This window comes from Peromyscus maniculatus, chromosome 8 (assembly GCF_049852395.1).
Source record: "Peromyscus maniculatus bairdii isolate BWxNUB_F1_BW_parent chromosome 8, HU_Pman_BW_mat_3.1, whole genome shotgun sequence".
NCBI lineage: Eukaryota > Metazoa > Chordata > Mammalia > Rodentia > Cricetidae > Peromyscus > Peromyscus maniculatus.
In genome coordinates this window covers 42,203,735-42,217,376 of record NC_134859.1, presented here as the reverse complement: position 1 = coordinate 42,217,376, position 13,642 = coordinate 42,203,735, and the positions used below count along the sequence as shown (strand labels likewise).

The window sequence follows — 13,642 nt, the reverse complement described above, 5'->3', positions numbered from 1 at the left end:
AGCGGGGGCGGCTTGTGACTTGATCAGCCATCATCCTCACCCTGCTGTGTCTTGTTCCAGGTCGATAGAAATATTCCAGGTTCCCAACTTGAAACTGCTCTGCACCATCCAGCAGCACCACAAGCTGGTGAACGCCATAGTCTGGCACCATGAACACGGCAGCCGTCCAGAGCTGAGCTGCCTCCTCGCTTCGGGCTCCAACAACGCAGTCATCTACGTGCACAACCTGAGAACTGTCCTAGGTAACACCGACCTCTGGGCCGGGGCGATGCAGGCTTTGAGAGGAGCCTGCCCTCCTGCCTGGGCCTGCTGAGCGAGCGCAGGGTTGCGGCCTTGCCTTCCTTGTCCAGCTGTAATCTGGATTCTGTGCCTGGGGGAGATCCTTTAAAGTGAAGGTGAATTATAGACGACGCCACAAATAGATTTTTTTTTTTAAAGAGGAGGGTATTTATGTTGGATTTCTTCTGGTAAAGGAATTGATAGTGATGGAAACACAGAACAGTTGTTCGGTCACTGTTCCTGCAGTTTGGTTTTATCCGGTATTTTCTCATGAGTAGCTTCAGATCTGTTCCTACCTAGTGTTACTACTGTGTGAGTGCAGGCATGTCCAGAAGGAGGTGCTCTTGTGTTAGCCTTTACTACACACCTCCTGTGGTGGCCTGTGTGTCAGGCCCTGTTAGTGAGCTACATTCTTGTTGTTTGAAGTCTTGTTTTGAGCTTATATCATTTTCTCCTGTTTTCTCCCTCCAAACCCTTCAGTGTAACCCCTCACTCTTTCAGATTCATAGACTTGTCTTTCTTTGTTGTTACATATACATTCCTAAATACATAATTGCACTCTTCCCGGTCCCTTTAATGTTATTTATGTGCCTGTGTTTTTAGGGCTGACGATAGTGTTAGATAACCAGTTGATGGAGTCTTCCCTGGGGAGGACTGTTTCTCTTTCTCAGTAGTTCTTAGTTGCCTGTGGTTGTTTAGCGTTGAGGCCTCATAAGCTTTCTCCCTTCTCCATTAGTTATTGGTGTCGTATTTGTTCAGTCATGTTTAGGTAGCTATATTGATTTACTTATTTAGTTATTTATTTAACTTTATTTTATGTGCATGAAGGAATCAGATTCCCTGGAACTGGAGTTACAGACAGATGTGAGCTGCCATGTGGGTGCTGAGAATTGAACCTGGGTCCTCTGGAAGAGTAGTCAGTGCTCTTAACCGCTGAGCCATCTCTCCAGCCCCTTTTTTGTTTGTTTGTTTTTGTTTTGTTTTTCTTTCTTTCTTTCTTTCTTTTTTTTTTTTTTTCTGGAGCTGAGGACCAAACCCAGGGCCTTGCACTTGCTAGGCAAGCGCTCTACCACTGAGCTAAATCCCCAACCCCTTTTTTTTTTTCAAAACAGGGTTTCTTTGTGTAACAGCTCTGGCGTTCTGGAACTCGCTTTGTAGATCAAGCTGGCCTCGAACTCACAGAGATCTGCTTGCCTCTACCTGCAGAGTTCTAGGACTAAAGGCATGCGCCACCACTGCCCAGCTGTACGCTACATTTATTTGTTTGGTTTTTTTGTTTTTGATTTTGTTTTGAGATACAGTTTCTCTGTGTAGCCTTGGCTGTCCTGGAACTCACTCTGTAGACCAGGCTGGCCTTGAACTCGGAGATCTGCCTGCCTCTGCTGGGATTAAAGGCAGGCACCACCACTGTCCAGCTAAACTATATTCTTTCTTTTTTTTTTTTTTTTTAAGATTTGTTTATTTTTTATGTATACAATTTCCTGTCTGCATGTATCCCTGCAGGCCAGAAGAAGGCACCCGATCTCATTACAGATGGTTGTGAGCCACCATGTGGTTGCTGGGAATTGAACTCAGGACCTCTGGAAGAGCAGCCAGTGTTCTTAACCACTGAGCCATCTCTCCAGCCCCCTGGCTAAACTACATTCTTAATCACTGAGATCTCACAGAGCCTTCCTCGCCTCTTGAGATAGCCTGTCTTCTGTGCATTCTTTCTGTGACCATTTGTGACTTCTTCCCCTTGCCTTTTAGAGAGCAATCCTGAGTCTCCAGTGACCATCACAGAGCCCTTCCGGACCCTCTCGGGGCACACAGCCAAGGTTACCAGTCTGGCGTGGAGCCCTCATCATGATGGAAGGCTGGTGTCTGCTTGCTATGATGGCACAGCTCAGGTACTGTGTGTCCTTGAGCCTGAGGTCTTGACTTACTTTGAGGGGGAGGGCTTCTAGACAGGGTTTCTCTGTAACAGCCATAGCTGTCCTGGAACCACTTACTGTAACCTACACCTTCTCCTCTTCCCTCTGTTTTGGGTTGTTTCATTCCTCTTCTGTCATCTACAGAAGGGCTGTCTGCGCTAGAAGACACTGTAGTTTCCTCATAGCGCTTAGCAGGTCACTTGTGACTTATTGTCAGTGTGGGGGATTCTGATTACTCTCAGTGTGGTGGACCCAAGTGGCTCCCAAAATCTCTACCAAATGAACACAGAGATTTTAGCTAATTGTAGGCATTCTTTTTGTTGTTGTTTGGGCTTTTGCTGCAGAGTCTTACTATGCAAGGGAGGCTGTCCTCAAACTCTCTGTATTTTGATTTGGTTTATTTTTTTAAATTAACATTGTGTGTGTGTGTGTGTGTGTGTCTGTCTGTCTGTCTGTCTGTCTGTCTCCAGGAAAACTTTCAGGAGTTGGTGCTCTCCTCCCATCATGTAGGTCCTAGGGATTGAACTCAGGTCATCAGACTTGGCAGCAAATGCCTTTTCCGCTGAGCCATCTCATCGTCCTGTCCTCAAAGCTTTAATCCTCTTGCTTCACCCTTCCATGCTAGAACTGTAGGTGTGGGCCACGTGAGATAGTGTTGTCCCATGACTGCTTTAGATAAATGCAAATCATGTGAAAATCAAAAACCTGTCATGAGTTTATTTTTAATTGAGCAACTTATGCCCAGAGCAATGTATCAATTGTTCTCTCTTACTAATTGTTGGTTCTAGGTGTGGGACGCCCTCCGGGAAGAGCCTTTGTTCAATTTCCGAGGACATCGAGGCCGGCTGTTATGTGTGGCATGGTCCCCCGTGGACCCAGAATGCATCTACTCGGGTGCAGATGACTTCTGTGTATACAGATGGCTGACCTCCATGCAGGACCATTCCCGGCCTCCTCAAGGTTGGTCAGGTTGAGGTTATGGAACCCACACTGTTTTTTCTGAATCCCTTTCTCTCTGCCTTAGTAATTGTTGCTCTGACTCCACCCAGCATCACCCATGACTTCCAAATTGCAGCAAACATGGCTGTGCTCTTATCAGGGCTGTTAGACCTCATGACTCACTAGGAGGACACTGGGAATGAAGGCACCTGCAACATCTTAGGCCAGAAAGAAAGGTGTGCTCAAATCCAAGTACAAAGAGCAGCCTGAAGGGTCCCTGCCAAACAAAAGGGAGGCTGTTGACAGGAGGGGTCAGCAAGATGTCTAAGAGTGGGGGCACTAGTCAAGATTCTCTAAAGGAACAGAACTGACAGAATGGAACACACACACACACACACACACACACACACACACACACACACACACACACACACACACACACGACTTACTGGAGTGGCTTACAAGCTGTGGTCTGAGTAGTCTAGGAATGGTTGTCTCCAGATAGAAAGGCCAGAAATCCAGTAGTTATTCAGTCCACGAGACTGGATGTCTCAACAGTTCCAAATCTGGTGCTGGAGTCTGGAAAGATTCCTAGAGAATTGCTGGTCTTCGGTCTGTGTTGGAATCTTAAAGAAGTAGGTTCTAATACTGACAAGAGTGAGGGCAGGCAGGCAAAAGGCAAGGGCCTCCTTTTTCCATGACCTTTTATATAGGTTGCCACCAGAAGGTGTGGCCTGGATTTTAATGGGTCTTCTGACCTCAGATCCAGTCAAGAAAATCCCTTAAAAAGCCCAGAGGAGGTGCAAGCCTTTAATCTCAGCACTTGGGAGGCAGAGGCATGAGGATCTTTGTGATTTCAAACGCAGTCTGATCTACATAGCAAGCTCCAGGACAGCCAGAATTACATAGAGAAACTGTCTCAGACAAATTAAAAGAAAATAGAAAGAGAACATTGCTCACAGGAGTGCCTCCACTTCTTGGATTGGTCAAATTGGCAATCAAGATTGTTTGTCACAGCCAGGCTGTGGTGGCACACGCCTTTAATTCCAGCACTCGGAGGCAGAGCCAGGCAGATCCCTGTGAGTTCGAGGCCACCCTGGTCTACATAGCGAGATCCAGGACAGGTACCAAAACTACACAGAAACCTTGTCTTGAAAAAAACAAAATAATAATAATAATAATAATAATAATAATAATAATAGTAATAAATGTGCATACATACTAATTAGTAATATGTATATAGAGCCCACAACAGACTAATGTATGGATACCACCAAAGTCCAACTTGATGAACTATGAGTTTTATTGGGGTTACTCACAAGAATATGGATGAGGGGTTACTAACAGGAGCAGAAATCACTCAAAGACAGCTGCATCATCAAAGCCTACCCCAGCATGGGTGATGGCTCACAGAAGCTGGAATCTGGAGCACACTGTATGGCCTGCAGGCAGCTCACCAGGTTGAAGGGTGTCTTCTCCAGGAGACTCTTCTGAACCTCCTTCAGGCAGCTTGGCTAACCCCAGAGTCTTGGCGGTACAGCTTCTGCTCTGAGGGGGACTCTCAGCTTTATTGTTTACTCTGGCTAGAAAGGAGGGACCTAGTGGATCCTGCCAGTTTCAGGGACTTCCTGAAGCTTTTTTGAGTTCTTTACCTTCCTGTTTAAAGGAAGAATGGAATGTATCAGTCTTAGAGGAAACTGCTACACAACATTAGGTATAAAGTGCTTGCAGGTAAGCCTGACAGCCTGAATTTGATCCCTAAGATTCAAGTAGTGGAAGGAGAAAACCAACTCTTACGAGCTATCCTCTAATCTCTCTCCTCCTTCCCCTCTATCTATCTATCTATCTATCTATCTCTCCCTCAGAGACACATTCATATAAGTAATTTTTATCATTTACATGTAAATTTCATAAATTTATAAAAATAAATGTAAATTTTATAATTTTTTTTTTGAGACAGGGTTTCTCTGTGTAGCTTTGTACCTTTCCTGGATCTTGTTCTGTAGACCATGCTGGCCTTGAATTCACGGAGATCTGCCTCTCTCTGACTCCCTAGTGCTGGGATTAAAGGCATGTGCCATCACCACCCGGCTTAAATATTTTTTATTTAAAGAAAATAAACAAGGGAATTTTATTTGCAGCTACCAAAGATTAACTTATGCCTGGCATGTTGTCTCCCTACCATAAACAACTAGAAACAGGAGATAAAGAAATATACCCCCAACTGTGACATTCCCCATCCTCCTACAGTATTGTAAAAGAATGCTCAAATTAGCTTTGTCTGTGGTCAGAAACTGCTCAAATGCTAATGGACCTATGAGTGTATCCTTACAGAGGAAATGTTCATAGGCGTAAGAAGGAGGTTGTAGGATGCCTATGTATACAGAACTACTTCAGCCCCCAGAACAGAAACAAAGAGCAGCTGCTGATGAATGCAGCAAAATGGATGCATTTCTGACAGGTCCCACTGAGCAGATGCAGCCAGGCCCAGGGGACTGCACAGGGTATGTACTGTTTCTATGAAACCCTAGAGCAGCTAAAACCCAAACTTGGAGCCAGGGCATCTACGAGGTGGAGATCTCAGGTCAAGACGCTGCTTCATATCTGGTCTGTGCTGCGAGTGCTGGGTTCCAGTACTGTGATTCTGTCAAAAGCAGTTGAAATATGAAAAAGATAAAAATGACTGTAAGCAAATGATAAAAGCTTTAAGGAAGGAAGAGGGTGGTGTTAGATGCTGCGAACTAGTAAGTGCCAGGTGCATGGGAAGTGTACTCTTCAGGTGCCAGAATCACACGGGCCTCTCCTGAGAACCAGTTCTGTCCAGCAGTGCATTCCAGCCAGGGAAGTCACAAGTGCCCACTTGGTGGCATAGTGACAGTTCCGGTCAGGAGTCTGGTGCTGGAACTAGGGAGTCCAAAAGTGTGGCAATGGACAGCAGCAGACACTGTCAGGGCACCCTCTGATCACATCTCCCAGGTACCCCAGAGGAGCAGTGTCTCTGAGACCACTTGCATCCCTTGAAAAGTGTGGGCAGCCATGAGTGGAATTAGTGAGATTCCCGGGGGTTGACTGCTGATGGAGGTGTAGCTGTGCAGTCGTGGAGAAGGAGGCAGGAGGGTGTAAAGACTGTCAGAAGAGCGGTGGGTGATTTGGGAGGATTTCACCAGGGCGCTTCCGACCCACAGTGTGTATTTAGTCTAGTCTTGTTTTTCTTGTGGTCTCTGTAGGGAAAAAATGTATTGAACTAGAGAAAAAACGGCTCTCTCAACCGAAGCCAAAGCTTAAAAAGAAGAAAAAGCCCACGTTTCGACTGCCTGCAAAGCAAGATTCCTCCATTGGCAATGAAGAGGAGAGTGCGAGGGAGAACTCGGGACCTGTTGAAAACGGCGTGTCGGACCAGGATGCCGAGGAGGAAGCCCAGGAGCCGGAGCTGCCGCCGTCCCCAGTGGGTAGGTGCTTCGAAAACCCGCCTCTGGTGTCTTGATGGAGCAGGCCCTTCCTCGGTGTGTAGCCTCTGTGTCGGTGGAGACTTTGCAAACCTTGTTACCATCGTTGAAAGGGGTTTGTTTGGTGCCATTTTTAATATTTGTTTTTGTTTCGTGTGTATGAGTGTTTTGCCTGCAACTATGTACCACAAAGAGTACAGTGCCCATGGAGGCCAGAAGAGAACATTGGGTCCCCTAAAACTGGAATTAGGCAATATGGGTGTTGGGAACTGAACCCAGGTCTTTTACAAGAACAGCCAGTGCTCTTAACCTTTGGGCCATCTCTCTCTCTCCATCTTTAGAAGGTCTAAATGCCACTTTGAAGTGTTAGAAGAGATGTAGTGTGTGATTGGGGTGGAGTCAGTAACATACAGGAAAGATTTAGCTAGAAAGATTTAGCAGGAAAGATTTAGGTGGAAGAAGAGCTCTGACTCCAGAGAATTGTCCTGACCTCTACATACACGACAGAGCACATGCAGTGAGGATAATAATTGTAAATGCCTTTGTATCAATAAGGGCTACACAAATTATCCTCTGCCTCTGTAGGTCAGAAAACAGTTTGTGTGCCTAGCATTGTGACTGTCCTGTGTACCTGTTGTTTTTGTTAGTGAAGCCTTTTCCTATTTGTACAGTGAAGTGTAAGTTATCTGACAAGTGACTTGCCATGTGAGCAGTTTCCAAATCAAGTGTCTTGGAGTTCTGGATGATAAGCTTAGAGACTCCTGAAGCCCAGTCTGTGAAGGGGCGGGGTCAGAGCGCCTGTTGGGCTCATCAGGGCACGGTTGCTAGGATTGCATTGCTGAGCCTGTCGATGCTCTTAAAACAACAGCTGGACTCGACAGTGGTTTAGAAACAGGGTCTCCCTCTGTGAGCACAGCTGGTGGTCCTGGGACTCGCAGTGTAGCCCAGGCTGGCCTCAACCTGTAGTGATCCTGCCTCAGTGTCCAGAATGCTGAGGTTACAGGCCTGAGTTCCCTTGCCTACTGCCTTCCTATATAGTTCTTGTCTCAAATCTTGTCTGTTTTTTTTTCCTTGATGTAGTTTCTGGTGAAGCTGTTTCCTGCACTGCCGTTTCCTTAGGTTTTGAAAAGTTAAAAGTCACAGTTAGTAGCAAAGCCACGTCACTGAAAAAGGAGCCACCCAAAGAGAAGCCAGGTCAGTATCTTTCATGAGCACGTTTTACCAAATATTCCTGAGACCCTCTGTGCCCAAGAGAGAGCCTTTTGCCCAAGTGTGGGATGGTCTGGTCAGGCTGTTTGAGGTTGTTTGGGATTTTGTGTGTCCTCACACATCGCTCAGCGCTTGCAATGTCGTACAGTTGTTGATTCCACTTGTGAGTGTCAGCAGGAGCGTCAGCCAGTGTGGTGTGAGAGCTGCCGTCCGAGAGTGGCTTGCTCAGTGCCACCCTCCTGCGGGCCACACCCACGCTGCCCACATTGGCGTTCCTTCGCTCCCTCTCTGATCTGTTTTCTGAAACCATGTGCTGCTGTTGTTGCATTTCAGAAGCCTTGCTCAAGAAGAGGAAGGCTCGCTCCATGCTTCCCCTGAGCACAAGCTTGGACCACAGGTCCAAAGAGGAGCTCCATCGAGACTGTTTGGTCCTGGCAACTGCAACTCACGCCAAAGGTACCGAGTGAGCGCTGCTCCTTGCTCCTGTGCGTTTGCAGCTGATAATGGTGCTGTGTGTTAAGTGAATGAGCAAACGTCCAGATCACTACTGCCTGTGCTTTTCTCCCAGCTTCCTTGGCCCCCTGCCCCCTGCCATGCCCCTGTCCTGCAGTCACTGCTCCCAGTATCCCATCTGTCACTCTGCTACCCAGCCAAGCCATCTTTGTGCCACATCAGGCAAGGCATCTACACATCTCCGTGTAAATCTGCCTTCCACTCTTCCCTACCAGTGTCTTTAGGTTAAAACAAAAAATCCTCACTAGAGATGCCCCATAACGTCTGGCAGTTACTTTGATGTATTTGATGGAGGTTTTATTTTTTTTTAAATGATTTTGGTTTGGTTTTGTTACAGCCCAGTATTTTGGTATTTGAGCAACTTGGTGTTTTTATTATGAATTTGATGTGTTAAAAAGAATAGCACAGTAAAGCACAATTCAAAGAATCCAAGAGAGTGAATCCCCTGCCCGCTCTATTGGCTACCACTGTTTTCTCCTGTTCTTCTTATAGGTATGGCTTGTTTTTGGAATTTTGAGATGGCCTAGAGCCTCCTTGGTTAGCAACAGTTAAACTTACTGGAAATCGGGATTTTTTTCATTCTCAGGTGGGGTGGGTACTCTGGATGGACGCCAGGGCCTGGCACTTGCTAGGCAAGTCCTCCACCACTGAGCCGTACACAAGCACCATTGACTTTTAATTTTGCTTGTTTTTGTTTTGATTTGGTTTGGTTGGTTGATTGGTTTTTCGAGTCCTGGCTGTCCTGGATCTTGCTATGTAGACCAGGCTGGCCTCGAACTCACAGAGATCCTCCTGCCTCTGCCTCCTGAGTGCTGGCATTAAAGTTGTTCAGCTCCATGCCTCCTCCTAAGGAATTCTTAGGCCATTCTGGTTAATTTTGGTTAATTTTTTAACAGTAAATTTAAAAGACATGTTGAATTTGGAATCCTCTTACCATATTTTTCCCTCAAGTTAGCACAAACTACAAAATGGTATTGTCTCGTTGGATTTTGCCCAAGCTGAGTTTTAAAGATTCCAAACTGTGTCTGTAACTAATAGGAGGTAGAGTCAGTGAGGACCTGGAGTGTGTTTTTTTGTCTCTGGAGTAGGTGTTGGGGCATGTATCCCAAAATGACTGGACAGAAAGCAGTAGCTGTCATTTCCCTGTTGACCTTTTCAATTCACAGAGCTAAATGAAGATGTGTCTGCCGACCTTGAGGAACGGTTCCACTTGGGCCTCTTCACAGACAGGGCTACTCTGTACAGGATGATGGAAACAGAAGGTGAGGCCTGCTCCGTCGTCTATATCGCCCTGTCTCTCCTCACTCTGGGTGGCTGCCAGCCTATGCATTGCCACTCCATGCAGCTTTTCTGCTTACAAATGTGTTGCCATCTTGGCCACTGCCACATGTCCTTTATGTGGTTCTCAGACTCCAAACAGCAGCCACTAACTGGTGGAATGCACTTGAAGGCCTCTGGTGGCAGTGGTCAGCTGGGCTCCAGACCCATGCATACATGTTGGGTTTGGTCTGTGGTTCACATCTATAATCACAGCACTCTAGAGGCTAAAGCAGGAGTATCACAAGATTGAGGCCACCCTGTATGTCCATCCAGTGAGTTCTAGGGCAGCCTGAGCTATGAGGAGACTTTGTCTTTTAAAAAAAAAAAATAAAAAAAAAGCCAGGGAGCAGAGGGCTGGCTCAGGTAGAAGTACAGTTCTGACCTGAGTTCAATCCTCAGAACACGCATAGTTCACACTGCAGTCCTAACCCAGCTACAAAATGGAAACAGACAAGAGGATGAGCCGGAGCAGGTGTCATAGTGCGGACAGAAACCTTGTCTCTGAAGTAAAGTGAAAGGAAAGATTTCACGTTTTAAAATCGGGACTGGAGAGATGGCTCTGCGATTAAGGACACTGACTGCTCTTCCAGAGGACCTGGGTTCAATTCCCAGCACCCACATGGCAGCTCATAACTGTCTGTAACTCCACTTTCAGGGCTTCTGACACAGACATACATGCAGGCAAAACACCAATGAACATAAAATAAATTTTTTTTAATTAAAAAAAAAATCTTAAAATCATTTTAGTAGGTGCCTATATATTCTCTTCCACTTTGACTCTTGTTTTATAAAGGTCAAAACAGCTTTCCTACACTGTCTCTTCTAAACAGGAAAAGGTCACTTGGAAAGTGGCCACCCTGAGCTTTTTCACCAGCTCATGCTCTGGAAAGGAGATCTGAAAGGTGTTCTCCAGGCGGCAGCAGAGCGAGGAGAGCTTACTGACAGCCTCGTGGCCGTGGCACCAGTAGGTATGTGCTTCCTGAAAAGGTGTGTGGCCGTCCAGAACGTGCCATTAAAGATGCCCAGCACTGGTGTGGTGGTGGTGGCTGGGGCACTGGTGTGGTGGTGCAGAGCCAGCAGCCGGGCGGCAGGGCAGAGGACTCACCAGTTCAGGGCACAAAGGAGAAAAGATGACGTGGCAGCACTTGCCTTGGGCTTAAAGTCACTCCCAAGTAGACGGTTTTACAGAAGCTGGCGCTGCAGCAGTGGCAAAGGCTGGGGACACATCACCACTGTGTTTTGTCAGGACAGAGTAGCTGCAGCCCTGTGCTCTGTAAGGAGCAGGTTCATTCTGCTCAGAGTTCTGGAGCTTGGGAGTCAGAGCCAGCATTGCCCAGTGGTGGCAGGGCCAGCACAGGTCAGAATGTAGGGAAGACAGGACAGGCTGGCTTCCCGGGTGAGGCAGACCCAGCCAAGCTTGCTCTTTGTCTAACAGCTCCTGGGAATTAGTCGACTCCACAGGTCAGCAGTAGTCAGGCTGTCCAGGACCGCTGCCCTGTGTTTGGATTACTGTCCCCCAGGCCCAGCTCGACCATGCCTCTAGCACATGAGCCACTGATGGACAAAGCACATCTGGAAGGCCAGTTGGACTGTGTGATAGATTTGAAAATGCTTAAAGCCTTTGGCCCAACCGTTCTAATGATAGAACACTCATATTCATGGACATAACAAAAGACTGTAAGGGCCTACCTACATGTCTATAAGTAAGAGACCTGTGAAGTCGTGTACACAGAGTGGAAACCCTTACAAATACCCAGAGACTGAGGCAGCCTTGTACACTCTTAACATGAGCGAGCCCCAGAATATAGAAGAATCAAGGTGGCTCTCAGTGGAGCAGCTGACAGGAGCCTGGGCACACTGTGAACAATACAGTCCAGATGGCTAAAGGTGACCCTAAGAAACCAAATGGCAAGATGTCTGTCTATGCCTTCCTTATGCAGATGTGCAGAAAGGAACATACGCAAAATCTAGATGTCCTAGTCGATTTGCAGAGTTTTCTAATAAGTGCTACTAGAAGTCAAAGTTTGGTGAAATGGTGAATTAGATAAAGTACACTGTGATTAGGAAATGAAGAAGCAAGAAGAAAAGGTCCCCCTAAATGTCCTTAAAAGACCACCATTCCTCCCTCACAAACATGGCCGTCTCTATTGGAGATGTCACAAAACAGATGGTGCCAGCAGGGCATGGTGTTGCATACTAATCCCAGCTCAGGGGAGGCAGAGGCAGGTGGATCTCTGTGAGTTCCAGGCTAGCCAGGGCTGTGTAGTCAGACCCTATCTCTAAAGAAGAAACAGCAAAAAAGCAACCATATATTAAAATCTAATAATGAATGAATAGCTTAGAGCAGAGGCGCCATGATTGACACATCTCTATGGCTGTGAAGTGGATATGTAAGTGGGTCACATAGATCAGAATGCGTGGCGGGTCTCATCAACCCAGTCGGAAGCTCTCTTTGGACCGCACCCTCAGCGGAAGGCACACATGACCACACAGTCTCGCTGTCACTGTCTATTCTTACCCAGAAGTGTTCCCTGAACTTTGTCTTTGCGTGATAGAGCGAGTCAGAGGAACAAATCCTGTTTCAGAGTGTGGGTGTGGGGAGGGGAGGGGGGCAGAAGGGCTATGGTAGCATCTGAAGTGTGCCTGATCGTTCTGCCTACTGAGTGATGAAAACGGCGTTTTAACTCAAATGTACCTCCGTTGACGCACCCTCCTCCCCCTTTTTTTCTTTAAGCTGGCTATAGTGTGTGGCTGTGGGCCGTGGAAGCCTTTGCCAAGCAGCTGTGTTTCCAGGATCAGTATGTCAAGGCTGCCTCCTACCTGCTGTCCATCCACAAAGTGTATGAAGCTGTGGAACTCCTCAAGTCAAATCATTTCTACAGGTCTGTGCAGTTTGGGCCTCAGCCGGCATCTGACGTACTGTGATCTAAACTTGTTGATGACGCAATGGGAACAGAGAACATAGTTGGGGGCTTGATGACTCCCTAAAGATTATCTTTATGTGTGTGTTGTGGGTATGTGCACATGATCACAGTTGTCCATGGGGGCCAGGAACAGTGGATCCCCCTAGAGCTGAAATTACAGGAGGTTTTGAGCTACCCAACATGTTGGAACCAAACTTGGGTCTTCTACAGGAGAGCAGTGAGTGCTCGTAACTGCTGAGCAGTTTCTCTGGGGCTCCCCCACCAATACCACTTTTTTTTTTTTTTTTTTAAGGAAAAATCCAACATTCCTGTCTTAGGGTTTCTGTTGCTGTAGTGAACACCATCACCAAAAGCAACTTGGGGAAGAAAGGGTTGATTTCAGCTTCCAGCTGTAGTCGTAACTGCTGAGGGAAGTCGGGGCCAGAACTCAAGGCAGGAACCGGGAGGGAGGAACTGGGGCAGAAGCCATGTTGTTTTCTTACATAGCCCGGGACCAGCTGCCCAGGGGTGGCACCACGTGCAGTGGGCTGGGCTGTCCTATGTCAGTCATCAGTCAAGACAGTACCCCACAGACCTACTTCAGGCCAGTCTTCTGGAGGCATTTCTCAGTTAAGACCCTCTCTTCCCCGATTTGTCTAGGTTTGTGTCAAGTTGATAAAAACCAGCCAACACAGTTCTCAGTTTAGATGAAGGGCCGTCCACCATTCTGTTCGGGGTGACTGGTGAGGTCTCTTTCCAGTGTAACCCTGTATGTCAGCCACAGTGGCGGAGGACCATTCTAGGCGGCATGAGCTAGACCGTTGGTTCTCTGTCTCACCATGTCTGCCATTAAGTGGGATGTTTGAATCAGTGACATTTAATATTCATTTGCTGTCCTTGGCTTGTATCTGCACACCTTGGTGTTTCTTTCTTGTTTGTCAAGTGTATCTTTTTTTGTTTTGGATTGACTATTTTTGTCAGGTTCCTGTACTGACTTCTAGCTACGTCCTCTTAAATTTGTTTATTTACTCATTTTAATGTGTATGGATGTTTTGTCCACATATTTGTCTGTGCACCGTGTGTGTGTGCCTTGTGCTTAAAGAGGCCAGAAGAAGGCATT

The 13,642-nt window shown here is 46.9% G+C and overlaps 1 protein-coding gene across 8 annotated transcripts in view; it reads left to right on the top strand.

The window, feature by feature from the left end:
• Gemin5 (gem nuclear organelle associated protein 5) overlaps positions 1 to 13,642 on the top strand; it is a 50,392-nt gene that overhangs the window by 23,336 nt on the left and 13,414 nt on the right. For all 8 annotated transcript variants that reach the window (XM_076542387.1, XM_076542388.1, XM_076542385.1 and 5 more), the window contains exons 13-21: positions 61 to 242; positions 2,029 to 2,168; positions 2,981 to 3,152; positions 6,359 to 6,580; positions 7,658 to 7,771; positions 8,120 to 8,242; positions 9,466 to 9,561; positions 10,450 to 10,587; positions 12,354 to 12,501. In XM_076542387.1, coding sequence (XP_076398502.1) covers positions 61 to 242; positions 2,029 to 2,168; positions 2,981 to 3,152; positions 6,359 to 6,580; positions 7,658 to 7,771; positions 8,120 to 8,242; positions 9,466 to 9,561; positions 10,450 to 10,587; positions 12,354 to 12,501 — 1,335 coding nt within the window. The remainder of the gene's footprint in view (positions 1 to 60; positions 243 to 2,028; positions 2,169 to 2,980; positions 3,153 to 6,358; positions 6,581 to 7,657; positions 7,772 to 8,119; positions 8,243 to 9,465; positions 9,562 to 10,449; positions 10,588 to 12,353; positions 12,502 to 13,642) is intronic.